General features: G+C 42.0%; 1 protein-coding gene across 1 annotated transcript in view; it reads right to left on the bottom strand.

The window, feature by feature from the left end:
- Window positions 1-765: 765 nt before the first annotated feature.
- si:ch211-158d24.2 (multiple epidermal growth factor-like domains protein 9) overlaps window positions 766-19,876 on the bottom strand; it is a 58,520-nt gene continuing 39,409 nt past the window's right edge. Inside the window, exons 3-6 of the mRNA XM_019860968.1 lie at window positions 16,589-16,728; window positions 12,521-12,670; window positions 4,908-5,177; window positions 766-2,715 (exon numbers count right to left, since the gene is read on the bottom strand). Coding sequence (XP_019716527.1) covers window positions 2,195-2,715; window positions 4,908-5,177; window positions 12,521-12,670; window positions 16,589-16,728 — 1,081 coding nt within the window. The 3' untranslated portion in view covers window positions 766-2,194. The remainder of the gene's footprint in view (window positions 2,716-4,907; window positions 5,178-12,520; window positions 12,671-16,588; window positions 16,729-19,876) is intronic.

The raw sequence follows: 19,876 nt of genomic DNA, 5'->3' as shown, positions 1-19,876 counted from the left end.
TTTTCCAATCTTCTATTGTCCAATTTCGATGAGCTTGTGCAAATTGTAGCCTCAGTTTCCTGTTCTTAGCTGAAAGGAGTGGCACCCTGCTGCTGTATCCCATCTGCCTCAAAGTTCGACGTACTGTGCATTCAGAGATGCTCTTCTGCCTACCTTGGTTGTAACGGGTGGTTATTTGAGTCACTGTTGCCTTTCTATCAGCTCGAACCAGTCTGGCCTTTCTCCTCTGACCTCTGGCATGAACAAGGCATTTCCGCCCACAGAACTGCCCCTCACTGGATATTTTTTCTTTTTCGGACCATTCTCTGTAAACCCTAGAGATGGTTGTGCATGAAAATCCCAGTAGATCAGCAGTTTCTGAAATACTCAGACGAGCCCTTCTGGCACCAACAACCATGCCACGTTCAAAGCCACTCATATCACCTTTCTTCCCCATACTGATGCTCGGTTTGAACTGCAGGAGATTGTCTTGACCATGTCTACATGCCTAAATGCACTGAGTTGCTCCATGTGATTGGCTGATTAGAAAATTAAGTGTTGATGAGCAGTTGGACTGGTGTACCTAATAAAGTGGCCATGAGGGTATATATATACCTGTATATACACTGTATATACACATATAAAATGTGTGTGTGTGTGTGTTTCTAATCATTTCTGCATCCTATCACAAATGCAGCTCAAAAGCTACATTAACATGGTGGGTCAAGTCAGGAAATGATATCGGGAAAAGGGAAAACCTTGAAGAACCTATGACAGAAACACAAAGACCGTTAAATCCTTTTTATTTACAAGTTGGAGCGCTGACTTTGGGGCATTATTCACATTCCATTGTTTATTTCGAGTTGGCGGTGCATTTGAGTCGTCCATCTGCATATATATGACAGTGACAATAAGAAAAAGAAAATGTATAAAAAGCCGTGGGCTGACTTACAACATGGCACCCTCGTGAGTGAGCGGTTGGTAGCCCGCTGAGTGACAGCGAACACGCAATATTCTACCTGTACAACTATTCACATTCGATCACTGTACATATTTACAGAGATCACATTAGGGAAAGAGCCAGTACCTGAGGAATTAAGTCTCACAATTAGCATTACTCATTTGCTGTGGTAAAAATGTGCACAGCCAAACAATGGAAGCCGGAGCAACGCAGAGCAAGATGAAGATTTCACAGCAGTGCAAATTTGATGTGCAGGTGATGAGTGAGCTCCAGCTGGTTCAAAAAAATTTAAGACATGCTCCTAACCAAGTTTATATTTGAATATTATCGATATTTTACAGATAATTTACCTGAGGCTTAGTCTTCAAGCCCCACCTCCACATTGAAACGAGCACTTTTTCAAATGGTTGCTGCCAACCTCAGCAAAAGAGCGGATTAGACTGTTAACGGTGAAATTTTCCGCAAGCACTTTATACGTCACTCGCCTGCAGTTGTTATAGTATGTTTTCATCAATGGTTGTTGAGGCCTCTGGAAAAAACAACAACACTCCTCTAGGATACATCAGGTGAACTGGCATGCTTTCAGAAAAAAAAAAGATAGGAAGGTATAAACAACTGAAGCAATTGCCAGCAGCCTTCATTGTCCCCTCTCTTCAAAACACAGAAACTATACATGAAAAAACTAATTGGTCAATGAAACCTACCATTTGACGGCACACAGGAACAAACACCTCATACATGTGCAGCATTTCTCTCAAGGATGAAACGTCAACCAAATAAATAATTCATAACAGCGCCAAAAGTAATTAAATAACAATCATTGTCTCAGTTGAAGATCACAGGAAGCGTGATCCACTCAAAGCAGTCAAACGTCCATTTTACAAATGTGTGAAAAAGCCTGGCTCATTTACTGTAAGTCCTCCTGGTGCTCAGCAGATTGTTATTTCAGCAAACGGTTCAAGCTCCAATTCCCGAACAACTCAAACACTGTCTTCTGAAAACACGACAATCATAAAACACTTTTCTTTGGACGCTGCTCACCGATCACCCCTCCCCGTTAAAATCACATTAATGAAAAAAAAAAAAAAAAGAGGAAATGTATTCTCTCACTTGTGGCTTGATATCACGGTCATTTTGAGGAGCTGCGAAGTGCCGCAGACAGCGGTCTATCATACATGAGGTGGGGGCTTTGGATTTGGTACTTTGCAGCAGCTTTATGTGATCTATAAATGTAACGAGTCTAGTTTGGGGGCACTAAGCCTTGTAGCAGTTGGTCTGTGAGGTAAGTGCTAGCTGACCGTTGGGTGCCACTTCGTTGGCCTCATCCTCCAAGAGGCCTGACACATCGGCGTTGGGAATGCTGTCGTGATAGCTGCTGAAGCTGATGTTGTCCTCTTTCAATTCGATGGTCCAGAAAGGCGCGTTGAGTTTCCGGTTCTGGTATTCTCTGTAAGTGTACACCCCGCCGACAAAGCCCAAGAGCACGACCACCACCAGGATGATGACGGCCAAGATGATAATGTTGAACTGTGTCCAGGAGACGTCGGTCAGAGCTGCCGTGGTATTGTCGGTAGGGCTGCTCAGACTAGTCAGCAGGGCCTGAGTGGTGGCGGCCGTGCTCAGTGTCGCGCTCCAGTTGCCGCTGGATGTGGAGGCAGCAGGCATGATGCCTCTTGGTCTGGTGGAGGTCACACTGCTGCTGGAGGATGAAGCTGTACTGGAGGAAGTGGCCTCTATTTTGGGCCGACCTGCTGGTGTGGGAATACGCTGAGCCGCTGAGGAGAGAAAAAACATTCAGCAATTGCATCTTTTCTTGATTCAACAGTCAAGGTTTGCTCATTTACAGAAACAGCCGCCACACAGTTTTTCTCATCATGAAGCGTGCCACCATTGTCCTGTCGAGAGTCCATGTGGCGTATGCCTGGTAAAAGCTGACACCCAGTGGTCAAAAGGCCAAACTGCTGAACTAAATACCAGAGATGAGAGGTACAGTACTTTGCCAAGTACATCGAAAGTTTCATTTCAGTTGTTGCTGCTGAAGGTGGATCAACCAGTTGTTCGGTTTCGGGGGCAATTGCTTTTCATACAAGTTCAGGGAGTTTCTTTTTTTAGAAAGACATGTTTTTCATTCTTTTCAATGTGAGAAGATTACATTCGGTGAGATTATTACACCTTTAACCCTTTGAGGGTTACTACAGCGGACACAGTTTATCATATTATCAGGTTACAGGGTGCATGAACGGGTTAAACAATGTGGGTAAAACCCAGATGACTGTCATGATTCGGTTTGGGACCAACAGGTGGCACTGTAGGGCTTCCCCTGCAGCTGCACACCTGTTGGTCATTAGGTAATTTGTGCTTTAAAAGGACTCCCAACCCGACCACTCATTGTCGGGTCATTGTTGCTCTTTGCTACTGTCATGTTTGTTTGTTGCAGTTTGTCTGCTGCTGTCAGGTTTGTTTCAGTCACAGTTCTGTTCTAGCTTCAGTTGTGATTTTTGTTTGCTATTTTGGACTTTGTTTGTTTTGGATTTAGTTTTCTCTCTGTTTCAATACACTTCTTCAAGTACACCCTGCTCCTCCCTCCTGCCTGCTTTTTTGGGGTCCACCACCACCTCACATCGTGACAATGACATTAGTTTTAATTACAACAAGTGAGTTAAAGACAGACGGCGGCAGTGCTACGTGAATACAGTATATATGGAGCAAAGTGCAGTCCGTAGGGTAATAATAATTCTGCCCCCCCCCATGCATTTCCCTTCAGGCTGGGCTCAGCGACAGGTCTGTATGTGTCCCCAGTGCTAGCCTCACAACACTAGCCTCCTACAAAATTTAAAATTGTATTCACAATCCTTCTGCCGACTTTTAAAGCACTAAATATTCAAATACCATTAACCTTAAGCAACTCCTGCTGCCCGACCAACTGACTTGAGCGCTTCACTCCTGAAAACACAAATTCGCGTGTTGTGCCCAGAATCTGCAAACATAGACAATGAGGTACAACATACACTTATCAGACGGCTCTCCTCCAGAACAAGCTCCCTGATTTGGTCCAGAAGGCTGACACTCTGTTTAAGTGCAAATTTAAATCAGTCATCTTTTATAAAGCATATGGTCAGAGACGATCTATGGTCATCTCCTTTTTGTGCTTTAATGTCATCAATGTTGATTGATGTGGGAGCTTGCATTCAAATGAGTGTCAGACAATGATGATTTGACTGGATGAAGTGATAGACAGCTCTCTCCCTCTCCCTTTTATGTGCTTTCAATGCTTTTGTTAGTGTCTTTACGAAGTAAGCATAAGATACCTTTCATGAGTCAATGACAATATATGTGGTGATTACTTTGCAAATCCTCAAAAGAATGAACAATTTGCTAAAAAGGTAAATGACATGATTGCTTCTCAAAGGAGAAGTCAAGTTAAAAACATTCTTCACAAGATGTTCTATGCGCCCCACTAGCCTCAACACTGGACGCTGATGAACCCTTTTAGGGACAGCAGTTACTAGAGTGGACAGCAAATGTTCAAATGTTTTATCTTATATTAATTAATCTTAATGTCATATGTGTGCATCAGCCACTACAATGGACCCTTATTTGACTTGCCATCCACTGGCATTATTTTGTTTTCATGTGCCTAAAAACTAATAAGACAGAAAAAAGGTAGAATATTATTATTTGTGCATGAGAGGGTTAATATTGTGTTTGTGGCTCATCACTGACCAAACTCAGAAAACAGGTGCACGGTCACGTTCGCAACCTGAGCCCTCGGGTGCTCTGATGTCATTTTCAGTCGACAGCAAGTGGCAGTACAAGCAAAATGGCGGCTGCTTAAGATGGATAGAAACGGGGGGATTTTTCTGCTTATGTCATATCCCACGAATGCATCATTAATCTGAATACCGTGTTTAGACTGCTGGGAAAATGTTTGACTTGACTTCTGCTTTAAATTGACGTTGATACTTACTTAGCCGGCTGCAGTCATGAGCCCGGGCGTCCCCTGCAAATCCGGGAGCACAGAGCTGGCACTGAGGCCCGGTGGTGTTGTTAATGCAGCTGAGGCAGTGGCCGGTGTCGGGGTGACAAAGCTGGCGGGGACCCTGAGGATCTGCATTCCCGCTACAGTCACATGGCACGCAAGCCCCGGATGCTTTGTAGAAGCCAGCGCTGCACTGGTCACACAGTGGGCCAGAATACGGGTCAAGGCACTGGTCACACACTGGGGAGCCACTGGGATCTGAACAGGAACACACAGCAGTCAGTACCTATTAGGAGCGTGATAATCCACCAAAAGGGAAATGCTGTCAACTCACAAATGAGCAAAATCTTCAGTTGCTCTAGAAAAAAAAAAAATCCAGCACAAGAGCAGCTGGCACATTAAGCCTTTCAGGGACAGCGGTTACTACAGTGGAGATCTTATCATGTTATCAGGTTACAGGGCGCATGAATGGGTTAAATACATCATGTAGAACCAGTGCAGGTACAGGAAATGAAATGGAATCGGATAAACAGTTTTACATTGCTTCTTCATTTTTTAATGATGAATGAAAGCACTGCAAGGTTCCAGGTAAGTTTTAGATGAGATTGCTTCGGCGAACCACCAGGTGGCTCACGACAACATAGTATAATGTACCGGTACATACAGAGCCAAGCAAAGTACAACAAAGATTTTTTTTCAAAGTAACTGTAACAATCAGTACCTATTGATAGTTGGGCTGGATTTAAAAAAAAAAAAAAAAAGATTAATCTATAGTTGAATTGATTTTTCCTTTCATAGCCCGATATTGATTCATAAAACCATTAACCAATCCTTTTAATCCGTGTTTTTCCCCATAAATTTATGTGACATCTCGCATCACACATCATTTCGTCACTACGCAAGAGTAGTGTAGCAAAACAACATGGCAGAAGCATTGAAATCCGCGCCAACCAACTTCAAGGCAGTTTTTTTTGGTTTGAGAAACACAAAGAGAGCCATGAACGGAAACTCTGCGAGCCAGTCAGAGGAATGTGAACGTCACTGGGTTACAGTGTTTTTGTCACTTTATTTACACGGCCTGCCCTGTGGTTGGAATCGATTTATTGTTTTGATCAGGTCATGTTCAATCAAACATACATGATTCATGTAACTGCATTAGGGTTCATTTAAATACTTTGATGAATGCACCAAGCAAGAAGTTTCTATTATACGCAGCATTGCTTCTTCTGAGAATGTCTTCCATACGAAAGTAAAATTGGTACTGTGATAAATACTGAACTGAATTGAAAATCAATCAAAGTGAATCTTGAATCATAAATCGCATAGAATCAGCGCCTTGTGAATCAAATCGATTTGGGGAATCTAAAACGAACCCAGCCCTAGTCGGCGCTGGCAGCTCTGTAAATCAGGTACCATTTTGATCAAACTGGGTTTTTATTTCTTGGAAAAATAACATCTTTATTTGGAAAAGTACAAGAAGTAATCATCCAATTCCACTCAGTAGTCCTTTGTTACTGACAATACGAATAGCAAATCGTAATTTAGAGCTTGATTCTGAGCTCGATCACCTAGACAACACATCTCGCCATCTTTCTGTGTTAATGACTTAAAAACGCCGTCAGACGCTGGCCTAGATGTTTTCTATCTCGAATGATCACATGACTATGTTATATTGCAAAATATGCTCCTCCTGATAAATTGTTGCAGGTTTAAAGGCAGCCGACGCGCTGGGTTATATAACCCGTAGGAAACATGAGCAGCGCTGCACTGGAATAGTAAGACTTGACCCGGCTTCTTCTTCCTTCTTTTTTCCATGTTAAGTGAGGAGATCACAAGTAGCTAAGGTAGACACTGTCAGAGACACGATTTAGAAAAACACAAGTGCAGGCAACATTAAAAATGAACGCCAGTCTAGAGCAGTGGGTGCAGATGGAATCATAGATGAGTGATTTAATGTGTGACCCAGATTCTGATATGGAACAGTGCTCCACTTCACCTCTCAGGGTGTCATAATGAAGATCTTCATTTATAACCAGGTTCATCCACATATTTAGAAATCATTGATCCTATAAAATGAAGCCATTACGCCGTCATTGCCAAGACAACCCGAGTTTTGGGGCTGCTTGCTCTCCGAGCTCCGGTGTTCACTATTAATGAAATCATGCACAGTCATAGCGCTGTTAACATGGTCAAAGGACACAAAATAATGCCTTTACTCCGATGATTTCCTTCTTCCTACAGCGATGCTGTCTGAAAGCATAATGCGGCCCATCCCCCGCAGGTTGTTACTGCCTGAGTGGCGCTGAAATGGCCCAACTGTGCTGATGCTGTCCCAGCTCAGCTCAGCCTGGTTCATGTCCCTTCCCCTCCCTTACACATTGCAGCACCTCTAGCGTGGTCCCCAGTAGGCGGACACATAACCTAACAGCCGGCGCGTATCTCCCTGCTTGGCAACATGGCAAACGCCATGCAGGAAGAGGCTCGCAGGACATGGTTGGTTGAAAAAAGGGGATCATATTGAGACAAAGCTGGAAAACGCCAAAATAAAGTCATTAAAAAAACAAAAAAAAAAAAACAAAAAGGCATTGTTTCTTTTAAATTTGAGGAATACAATACATCATGAAAAAAAATACAGCAACGTTTGATGTCAACGAGCTGCAAGTCCCTTTTGAGAGGGCGCAATATTGGAGTCAGACACACTGCAACATCAATTGACCAGACAGAAAGAGTGGTTGCAATGCTATCACTCGGGTCACCCCAAAGTGCGCACTACTTTCATTTCAAATTAACATCACTAAATGCAAAAATCTATGAGTAAAAGGGCGACGGACACACGACTATGAATCCCGAAGTGTATACATATCTTTCCAATTTCACTGAGTCTTATTCGATCGTGCGGAAAAATTACTAGGATAGTATCCGGATTATGTACTGTGCAGGACAGTTGTCAAGGTCATAACCAAAGCCGGAACCAGAACTTCCGTCACTCTCATCACTTGAGAACTTTGGACTAAAAAAATGTGGTCTTGTGTAGACTGCCTGTGACTCAATTAAAACCACTGTGATCTCCCCAAATAACTTGAAGTTGTTTTTCAGCCAAAACCAAACATCACTTGTAGTAAAACTGCTGTGTGCAGGAGGGTTTTCTCACCAAGACGCTAGAAGCTTGAAGACAAAGGAGAGTGGAGTGGGTTCCCCACTACCTCCCCCCTCAAAAAATATTTATTCACTGGACCAGAAACACATTGCCTACCATGCTGTCAACTATTTTCGTGACCACGACTGGTGTGAATGCCATTATTTGGTATCGCTGCAAGTATATTTGAACTCCATAAGATTTTAGTGTATGAAACTGTAACTATCAGGGCATGACAGTGGGAGCCAATCAACTCAGAACGCTGCTGAGAAAAAAAAAAACATTTAGGTGCAGTGTAAAACTGGGGCAGACAAAGCCCGGAGGAGAAAGGTCACGCAAACCCAATTTATGCAACTTTGCTCATTGACAAATTAAAGCATTATGGCAGGAAGCAGAAATCTGATGCCATCTTCTCAACTCCACAAACCAAGATGAATGTTTTGGGGTGATGCATGTGAAGCTGAGTTAAGTTGAGTTGAGATGTCACCACAAAGGCACATACAGTATGTTTCCTACCATCGATTTGGCGCCCTGGGTTAAATCCTACTTGAAAAGAATGGAAGGTTGCAGTGGCAAGAAGGGACTGTGCTCTGCGAGTGACTCCTAATTACGATTAGATCCAGACTCAGCCCAGTGCAACACAGTCGTACATTTCAATTATTATAATATAAGTTACATTGCTGCTGTGGCTCAAATTACATCTACCGTACTCCTTGTGGGAGACATACTCCTCAATTTCTTCCCACCACAAACACAAATCCCAATTCTACAGTATGGTCCTTCCATCGCTACACACGCTTACAATGAGATGTGCAGGGAATGTGTTTTTTTTTTTTTTTAGAGAAGATTAACGGGAACAAAAACATTTGATAGTCAAAATGGCAAAGCTCGAATCATGTAGTGCAGTAGCTGTGGACTCCACCCGTCCTCCATTGAAGGTTAGCGAAAAGCAGATGCACACGTATGCGTTTGAGTGTGTGTGTGTGTGTGTGTGTGTGTGTGTGTGTGTGTGCATGCATGCCTGTGTGAGGGAGAAAGCTGTATTTGTCTGCAATGATGTGTTTATAAAAATAAAAAAAAAAAAAAAAAAAAGTGGAGCTGGAACAGGGCATGTCAGTTTTAGAACAAGCCTCGCCAGATCTTAATCTACTGTATGTAAACTTTTTTTCTACATTCAAATGATTCCTCTGTTGAATCGCTGAATCGTTGTTTAAAAATTAAACACAACAGACTTGACAACCTAAGGTTGGGACGGAACAGATGGACGCCCATTTTGGGGACGGAGGAAAAGAAGTTTTTTTAAAACGGACAGAAGCGGGTTTTCGTCCGTCCCTTTAATCATACCTAACCAGGTGAAGTACCTCCGGCGCCCATTTCATCAACAATTGACAGAAACATTCATTCATTCTCCGAGCCGCTTTATCCTCACTAGGGTCGCGGGGGGTGCCGGAGCCTATCCCAGCTGTCTCCGGGCAGTAGGCGGGGGACACCCTGAACCGGTTGCCAGCCAATCACAGGGCACACAGAGACGAACAACTATCCACGCTCGCACTCACACCTAGGGACAATTTGGAGTGTTCAATCAGCCTGCCATGCATGTTTTTGGAATGTGGGAGGAAACCGGAGGACCCGGAGAAAACCCACACAGACACGGGGAGAACATGCAAACTCCACACAGGAAGGCCGGAGCTGGATTGATTTTTTTACCTCTGCACTGTGAAGTCGACGTGCTAACCACTCGACTACCGGGCTGCCCTGACAGAAACATGCCCCGCCTATTTTACGTGTGTAATCTGCCAATACACTACTTCAGACTGAATGTGAAATATCACGACGCGCTGCTTATCTCGCACATGTTCACCGTTTTTGTATGTGGGAGAGAGTGACTTCACTTTGTTTCAAGTGGACAAGAGGAGGAGCACTCGTCCTCTGCCCAAAAAAGTTTACACATTGCCAGTTGTTGAGTGAAATTATAAACTTTTTCCAATTCTAGTTATAAAAAGTAATTTCTATTTTCCTTTTTCCAATTTTTTGATGGGAAATATTCAAAGGAATTGACATTTTCAAACACATTTTAAGTTATTATTTATTAGTCTTTTTTAAAAATGAAAACAAATCCAAATTATTTGAATGAGTATTTCTTTAAATAAAGATACAGTCAAACCTCATTTCATCGTACATCGTTTACGTTTTCACCGCTATAACGTTCACATTTTAAAGCCCCAATTTCACGCAATTCATTTTCCATTTGCCGATTTTGCTGACAAAGAACACCTTTATGACGTAAATAAACTTCATTACGCGTAGAAAAAAAAGTAGTGTGTTTCCGGTAACCCGACCGACCGAGAATTTCTATGTCGAAAAAAAACTTTACGGTCGGCATTTTTTTCAAACAACCCTCTACATTTTTGTGTAGAGGGTTTACATCGGCACAAACTCTCGCGATATTCACGTTGAGCGCATGCGTCGTTTGCCCTGTCGTCTGTCAACAACATTGAAACATGGCGGCGGCCGCGATCTCCGACGACAGTTTAAACCGCGTTTTCTGTGTTACATTCGCATGCTCGCACCATAATGTTAAGAAAATAGCATCCAATGGTATGTCGAAAAAATTCAGCGAACTATTTGATGAACACCACGGGCCGAGTAAAAACCGAGGGCGGAGGAGGACGGCGGAGGAGGATGGCGGCGGAGGCGGCGGCGCGCCCCGGCCCCCCGAGTCCGGAGTGGGGAGAAAACTAAATAGGTGGCGGCGGCGCCGGCCGCGCTGCGGCGCGTTCAATGTGTTCTTGTTTTATGTTTTATGGTTATTTTGTTTAAATTTTTGATGGAAAAAAAAAGATTAAAAAAAAAAAAAAACTTTGTCCGACCCACCGACCCTATGCTGAAATTTCATGTTACCGGAAACACACTATCTTTTTTGTTTGGCCTTATAAGGACCAGATTGTTCCCACAAAATAATGAAAAGGTCTTTGTTACAATGAACCACGGGAAGTTAACTGCCGCCACGACTTTGCTTACGAACAAAATGTACAGCACGGGATTCCCTTCCGTTGCTTAGCAATGCTCCTGATCGACGTGTACATTGTTGTCCTCACGGAGTCACGGCGTGGTCAAAGCACATGGTCTGAAAACATGTCTGTTAAACGTAAGAAAATCTCACTGTCTGTGACGCTGAAATTGTCTCTGACTTTTGAAAGGGAGTCTCCTCGACGAAGCTCAGCCAAGACTACGAAATGGCAAAGTCGACGATTTCGACAATCATCCATAATGGCAATAAAATCATGGCAGCATTCGAGGCCAACAGATTAAAAGATGAATGGCTTTGGGGTGCGGCACATTCTGAACCTTTGAAGGCACTTTACTGACTGAATGTTTTCTTCATACTGTATCCAAGTATTTGTAATTGACATGTTTATACTGTATTACATGTTCATGTTTTTACATCTACAAATGTTCACACTGTATTATACATCATGGTTGGGGGCCATTTCATTGGAAATGGTTACAACGAACTATGGTACTAACGTACAGATTCGTTATGTAATCGAAATGTAAATTTCCCCAGTGTGGGACAAATAAAGGATATCTTATCTTATGTCCTTCGAGGCACGATGTCATAAGGTTCAACTGTACAGGCCTCTCGGCAGCACTTTAAGAGGGTTTAACTCGATTTGATGGATTTTGCATACTCCTGATGTTGACACGTACTGTACTCGTGAATTCATGCTGTTCGGGGTAGATTCCGTTTTTCAAAGTTGAATGAGATGCATTCAAATCAAAATTTCATGGCTGAAGATTACATTAACTTGTTCCTCTGTATGTCATGAGCTTCTGAGCCGAATGTGGTGGTTCTCTGGCTACTGTAACATGCTGGTCAAGCGAATGGGTTGTTTGTCAAAATGTTGGTGTCACTTTCTTAGTCCATTCTCTCCTAATCTTGAAAATCCGAGATGCCCACACCACGCAACTTCAAACTGCGATGTCTCGGAGGAGCACAATATATCATTGGAAAGCTGAGATCATTCTCTTTTTGATGACCCAAGGGACAAAAAAATGTGTCACTGTGACATTTTATTATGGCGCCGCACTTTGACCAACTGATTCACCCTTCATGAAACAATCATACACATCCTTGGAGATTACTACTGTTGCTGTTTTTTAACGATTGACAAGGAGAAATCGCATCAATCAAGCATTATAGTGAAGGGTGTTGCATCCATTAAAATTTAGTTACCAAATACGGTTCCTTCCATGATAATGGACATTTATGTAACATTACATGTAACGTACAACTGAGGTAGGATGTATTTCACCTGTGAGGTCTAGCTGCCTTTGTAAATGTGACAAGGACAGCCCAAATTTGAGTGTGTGTGTGTGTGTGTGTGTGTGTGTGTGTGTGTGTGTGTGTGTGTGTGTGTGTGTGTGTGCGCACGTGCGTGTGTGTGTAAGGTCAGGGACTCACCGGTGTGACAAGTGCCAGTGGAGGAAGAGTTGGAGCAGGGGCATAGGACACAGGCTTCGGTCAAGGTAGTGCTACGGCTGCGGTAATGATCTGGCTTGCACTCCTCGCAATTCATCCCCTGGGTGTTGCCCTCACAATTCAGACACACACCTGAAGAAATAAAGTTTTGAACATTTCTGTTTCATCCCGATTGTATTTTATTTAACAGTGGAAGGTGAAACAAGAACCACTTGTACTTAAAGGGTAAGTCAAGCCCGATATTTGCTTCACAGTAATATGTTCTGGGCACCTCCACTCGTCTAAACATGGCATTCTGATTTATATTGCGTTTGTGGAATATGAGTGAAGCAGTAAAATCCAGCTGTTTTTAGCCATCTCAGGGGTCGGCCATTTTGACACGTTCTATCGACTGAAAATTACATCAGTTTCTCAGGGCTCAGGTGTTGACCAATCACAGCTCACCTGTTGTCTGAGCCATGATTTGTCATTACCTGAACCCTGAGCAACTGCGATGTCATTTTCAGTCCACAGCAAATGGCAAAATGGCTGCCACATGAGATGGACAAAAACAGAGGGGGTGGGGGGGATTTTACCACTTCACTCATATTCTACAAATGCAATATGAATCAGAATGCTGTTTTTTGACAAGGTGAGGCGCATAGAACATATTATCGTGAAGAAAATATTGGGGTTGACTTCCCCTTTCAAGAAAAAATTCCGCCTGACAAAAAATATACATTATATGCCAACAATTTATGTGTATTGTGGTCAGAAGTGTACAATGTACATACATTCTGCATGCTCATCATCTAAATTTGGGATTTTAAGTAATTATTTGAATACGTCTTTTTTATTCCGGAGTGGAATGACTGCACAACAAACAGTACATTTCATTAATTTGGGGGCATAAGTGTAAATGGATTTTTTATTTATTTTTTACATGAGCTCATCTATATATAAAATACAGTATGTACAGTACCTAAAGGCTGAAATATATACTTGAATGCAAAAGAACAAACAACAGGGAAAAGGAAAAAAAAAAACATATCAGTGTTTACTCAGTCAAAAAATTGTGGATAATGGGAGCAGTGGCTAAGGATGAAAACAAAAGGATGACAAACAGCTTGCCCCCGTCCTTTTTTGAAAACGACCGAGGTTATGTGAGTGTCTTGCAATGTTTGCAGACAGAAAATATGAACTTGCACATTGTGTTCCTGTTTGAGTGGACTCTTTCCCTGACTCAATCCTTAGAGAGAACTGTAAAACCGTAGTTAATCCATAGAGCACTCGCTGAGCCCAAGTGAGACCTTAGTAGTCCATCTGTTCATGCACAAGAGCAGCAAGACATATGGCTTCGAAAACTCCCCCTCACCACTCCACTATCATCGTGGACCCCTTTCACCGACCATCCTTCATCGGTGACTAAAAGCCTGGCTGCTTGGAGGTGAGGCGCAATCCTCTTCTAAACTCTCCAGTCACCAGTCAAGTTTTTGCCCTGCTTTCTTGGCCAAATTGCTCTTGAAAATAAGACCTTGATCGCAATGTTGTTAGTTTTTTTTTCTTTTTTTTTTTTTTTTGGTTAAATAAACACTTCAGGCTCACTTGAAACAAACTGATGTTTTCACAAGCTGATTGATTTATTTGACAAGACTGCTCCGCCTAATCCACTTCCTGCTTGCTAAGTGAATGTTGTAATTTTGGAGAGGCTCTACAGTTAACTGGAATAGGGAAGGGCCGTCTTTGTATCGTGTGCGCGTGTAGATCAGACGTGACACAAATGAATCAGATGCACATCTTCCTATGGAACTGAGGTGTTAAGGCAAAAAGTCAAAACTTATGCAGCACTGATTCTGGTGCTCAAATGTACTGTTAAAGTATCACTGTCCATCCACGAAGGGAAGGGATACGACAATAATCAGCTGCTCTCCTTGTTAAAAGCCCAGTTGTCCCCTTAACTGATGCTTTCACCCCTAAAAACTTCGAGCCTCAGACAATTGATACAAACATGCCAAATAAAGTCAACTCAAGACAATGGTCCAATTTGAACTGTGGGATATAGACAACATTTGATATTTCGATATCGGTAATTTTACACAACGATAACTAAATATATCCCAATTAAGATTGGATGAGATATCTCTATCGTGTTGCAATCGAGATATGAGGGTTCAAGATATTAACAACGAAATGAAGATGATATCAGTCACGTGACCTATCCACGCTTGTGTTGCAATGTATATCTCAGTTTAACCAACCAAATTCCTCCGTCAAAGCTTGGCGGGGGATCGACCGTTGAAGCCAACCAATGACAATTATTTTGCAGAGAGCGAGAGGGAAGAGGGACACGCACGCTGGTGCTGCCGACTCGACAGCGCACGCAAGAAATTCACTTCTGTTTTCGTTGTCAGGTATGGATGGGCAGTACACAAATATTGTCTTTTAGAACATTACGTCAACATAATTATAATTTCAAAATTAGCAGTGGACGAAATAGCAGAACTTCTTGTGAAAACGTACGAGCAGTCCAGTCAGTTCATTTGAATGGACTGGCAAGGCGTTGACTGCGCCCTATTCAGGTTGCAAAGAGTTGACGGCCACCATCTTTTTGTGGATTAATAAAAAGTCATACAATGCAACCTATTGTATGGGGAGCCTCCAAACGCAATCCAGGCATAGTTCACATCGCTGGGAGTCCACACATCACATCGCCATATAATACACGAATGCATACACAACCATCGTCATGTGTGGGAGTGAGTGGACAACTCATTTTTTTTCCAAGCCACACAACACATCCATCCACATTCTGAACCACTTATCTTTACTAAGGTCATGCATGGACAAATTGGTACAGAACACACACATTGATACAGTTAACACACACATACAAATACAAGAAACACCGTTGCAGCCTAAAATTGTGATTTATCATTAAAGCACAGTTGCAGCATAATGGGAATGTAATTCATTTTGATCTGTTAATGACTTTGTTCATGTTGATGGAGGTCACTAAGCTCTTTAAAAAAAAAAAAAAAAGCACTTTCCACATCCTTTTGGGTTTATATTCGTTTTTTTTCTTCAAAATAAAAAAAGATCTGTTTTCACCGAACTCATAGCAATATACAGGAGTTATTGTACTGTTGTCGATATATGTGGCAAAAAATATTGAGCTATGACATTTTGACCATATCGCGCAGCCCTAAACCTAATGCTGTATTTTTCCTTTAAACTACATGAAGTAACTGGACATTTCCTTTTTTTTTCCATTTACATATTTTTTTTCCAATACAGTATCCACTAAAATGAATACCATATTACACAAAATTAAGCACAAATATCCAGTGGCCAAATAATTACCTACGATTTAACCACAGTTAATCATTTAAACACCTTATAGTATGGAAAATATGGTATTTTGAAATGTTCATATATTATTGCATCATGAGTACGATCCAAAATTTAAGGGAAAACAGTGTGAACCAGTCAAGATACAATCTACGTTGATGTATCAAAAATGGGAATGTTTTCCAGAAAATCCATAAACAATATGATAGAAATGTTACAAATGCATAGTTACTCAGAAGAGTCCCAGTTAAAATTTAGGAAAATACTGTAATTTTATTTTCTGTTCTAAGACACATCAGGGACTTGTGCCCCATCACAATAACAGTCATCAGTGGTTTTCAACTTTTGTCACACTGAGACACGCATTTTTCTTTTGTTGCATAAATGCGGGACTGACTTTTAAGAACAATAAAGAAAATCTTACGTTTAAAATTGCCTATGACATCACATGTGGTTTGTTGCATTGCTCGCCATGCCTTCCCCTAGCCAGAGGTTGAGCTGCACTGTATTTGTTTACCGAGTAGCGCCTAAAGCATGAGGCACGAGCTACACTTCCTGTTGGTGACCTAATTATGTTCCATGTGGGAAATTGGCATGCCTCTGTACTGCAGCATAAAAATGAAAACAATAACAAACATGTAACCCATTTTTGGGTCGCAACCCACCAGTTGAGAATCACTGTTCAAAATGACAAATTGCAATGTCCTTCATTAGCAGACTCACCTGACTGTGGATGGCAGTAGTTAGTGTGATTGTGACACTGGCAGGGCTGGCATCCGGTGCTGCTGAAGTGGAAGAAGCCTGGGTGGCACTCGTCACACTTGGGTCCATACACTCCTGCCTTGCACACACATATCCCTGAGCTGGAAGGGCAATACAGAATATAAAGTGTTCTTAACACAGTACAAGATATGAAAATAAAATACGGTATACAGTACAACACAATAAAAGTATAAGCAGAGATGGGCATTCTGTCCCTGGGAAGGAACAGTCTGTTTGTCCGTCTGCCATTTTGGGGACGGAGGATGAGAAGTTATTTAAAAAGAACGGACTAAGCAACGATGGAAGTGGGTTTTCGTACGTCTATGTAATCGTCCTAGCCGGGTCAAGTTCCTACGGGCGCCCATTTCACTAACAACTGACAGAAACACTTCCAGCCTCTTTTGCGTGTGTTTTCCGCCAATACACTACTTCAGACCTAATGTGAAAAACCACAACGTATCGCTTGTCTCCTGCGTGTTTACCGTTTTTATATGAGGGAGGTAGCGACTTCACTTTGCTTCAAGCAGAAATGAGGAGGAGCTCTTGTCCTCTGTCCAAAAAAAGTTTACACACCGCCAGTCATGCTGGTGACCGATGGTGGTTTTGTTGGCAGTTAAATGCCATCTTGGTTGACACCTAAACAGTTGTAAAAGACTAGCTGTGTTGTATGCCTCTCGGTCCCGTACCACACTGTGTGTGTGTGTGTGTGTGTGTGTGTGTGTGTGTGTGTGTGTGTGTGTGTGTGTGTGTGTGCGCGCGCGCGTGCGTGTTTTACTTTATTCGGCTGCGTCTGCTTATTCATGCACATGCGTGTGACGTACTTCGTATGTTTTCAACGCTGAAGCGAGGCAAGCAAAAGTTTACCTCAACCTACTTGGGCAAAATGGGTGAAGGAAAAATATGATCTTGGAACGCTTCAAACGCGCCACTAGTCACCCAAATGCGCCTACTGCTAAGGGAACGCGCCGGCAGATCACAGGAAGGCATGGGTGGACTTTTCAATTCAGTACAACACCCCGCTCCCTAGATCTGCTGTTGTGGAGAGGTTTTTTTTCTTTCAACAGCGGGCGACATCCTCCAGTCTAAGAGGGTTGCCCTGGTGTCAACCTTTGATAAGCTAGTCATGTTCAAGGGGAACATGTTCCTCTTGGGGCACCCCACCTACAAGGCATGGTTTGAGAAGGAGAATAAGCAGGGGCTCTAACAAAAATGAATAAATAAATAAAAAGCTTGCTAGCCTGTTTGTTTGTTTTTTTTTTTTTTAATTTTCATTGCCGGTCTTAAAATAGTGGTGACTCAAATAGGGATTCGTGTTAGCCTCTCCCCCATCCCCCCCCTTTTTTTAGGAGGGGGGGACATACTGATGAGAGAGCCGTTCAACTGAATACACTACCAAATTCAAAATGAGAAAATATTTGCAGAAAAACATTAAAAGTTTATCATTGTGAACAATCGATGTGTATTTAGTTGAACATACTGTAGATTGAAAATGATTTACAAATCAGTGTATTCTGTTTTATTTACGTTTTATTGGAACGTCATCAGAATTGGGGTGTACGGATATCAAAATGATACTTTTGAGCACTCTCGCGCAGCCCGAGCTCTAACATTTCATCCTTGCTTGGTTTTACTTTCTCGACCACATTACATAATGACTGGTTGCATATTTTCAGATCGCAAGCGCACCTTTTTGACAAACTAACTGATCATGCAGCAAAAGCATAGTGGAAAGGAGTAACTGTCAACCAGTTTATGACCTGTATCTATCTTTTAAATGTTTTTTAAAGTTCCGGTATTTCCTCATGGGGTGCGTTCATGCTGGGAGTTGTGGTGGCTGTTATTCTTGTTAGCGTGGATGAGCCCCCTTGGGTGGCTCTTCTAATTTTGACGTTTTAATAGCACAACACTTTGAGTGCTCTATAAACAAAGTTTGATTGCTTGATTGATTTATAGACCGCTATGTTAAATACAACACCCTATTTGTTTGTCATCACACTCCATGTTTGTTATAGACATCAGAGAAATTCAGACCAGAGCTCACCAACTTAAGATGTTCTCTCGTGACTGTAAACACATGAAGTGGAGCACAGGGTTTAAAGTTAAACATCTGCATCCCTTTTCACAGATCAAGAAACCAAAGACCAAAACCAAACCAAAGTCATTCAAATTACTTGACAAAATGACTAACTGACAAAACAATTTTCAGTACTGATCATAGAAGTTCATACACTCTGTCATTGTAATTTTGTGAAACCAAGACTTTAGTCTCTCATTTGAGTGACCCAGATATAGCCTTCAGTATCATGACAAAACATACAGAACCAAATCAACAACTAACATCAACAACAACTAAATCAACATTTGAATGTCTCTCTCTTTCACTGAATCTGATCTTTTTCTACATCACCTTGTAGGTAGTGGATTATAGGAGACCAAGGAGGCTCTAATTCCAAACAAATGACAGAAAAGAAAACAAATTGATGGCACATGAGCGCCATCCCTCCAATCATAAGCCCTGTTCACACGGCACACATTTGGTCCGACGCTGCACCGAAATATTTTGTTGCGATATATTTTACACCGGAGCAAATTTTGTGGAGCGGTCACACGTGCAAAGCCGCTCAGCGTGACAGCTCCGGCGCAGCGTCGGAGCAGTTCCACTTGCGGTCACACGTGCAGTTTCTGCTGCAGACCAAAACGACAGGAATGCGGAAGTAAAACAGGTTCGGGTCGGGCTTCTCTCTCGCGGACTTTTATTTATTTTTCTTTTAATAAATATTATGGCGGACACTATTCTGTCCTTGTTCAGAATAGATCCACTTGTCGGCAGTCGTGGAATAAAGACGTGTTTACAGTCAATCGTGTGTGCTCCTTATGCCACAATATATGTTTTAAAAAATGTATACTAAAACAATGTGCGGATACTAAACTAAGGAATACTTGTTTTAAAACAAACAATTTGGATAAAACAGAGAATGCGCTGTAATTTAATTGCTATTTAACTGTTAAACAGGAGCGGGGCCGGCCAGACCAGTGCGCACGTATGTTAATTTCGTTTAAACAATCCTATAGAAATAATTTCAGATATCTTTACCTATTTATTTGATTTGAATTATTCTATTTAAAGCCTAGTAAGCCACAGGATTTCTCTGCGTAATTAAGCAAATGCACAGAGAGATTTCTCTTTGTCTGGCCACTTATTCTGTATTTCAGCGTTATTTCGTTGTGCAAATGCATTGATCATGTTCA

This window comes from Hippocampus comes, unplaced genomic scaffold (assembly GCF_001891065.2).
Source record: "Hippocampus comes isolate QL1 unplaced genomic scaffold, H_comes_QL1_v1.1 scaffold130, whole genome shotgun sequence".
In the NCBI taxonomy this organism is placed as follows: domain Eukaryota; kingdom Metazoa; phylum Chordata; class Actinopteri; order Syngnathiformes; family Syngnathidae; genus Hippocampus; species Hippocampus comes.
The sequence above is the reverse complement of the archived record's forward strand: the minus strand, read 5'-3'. Positions and strand labels throughout refer to the sequence as shown.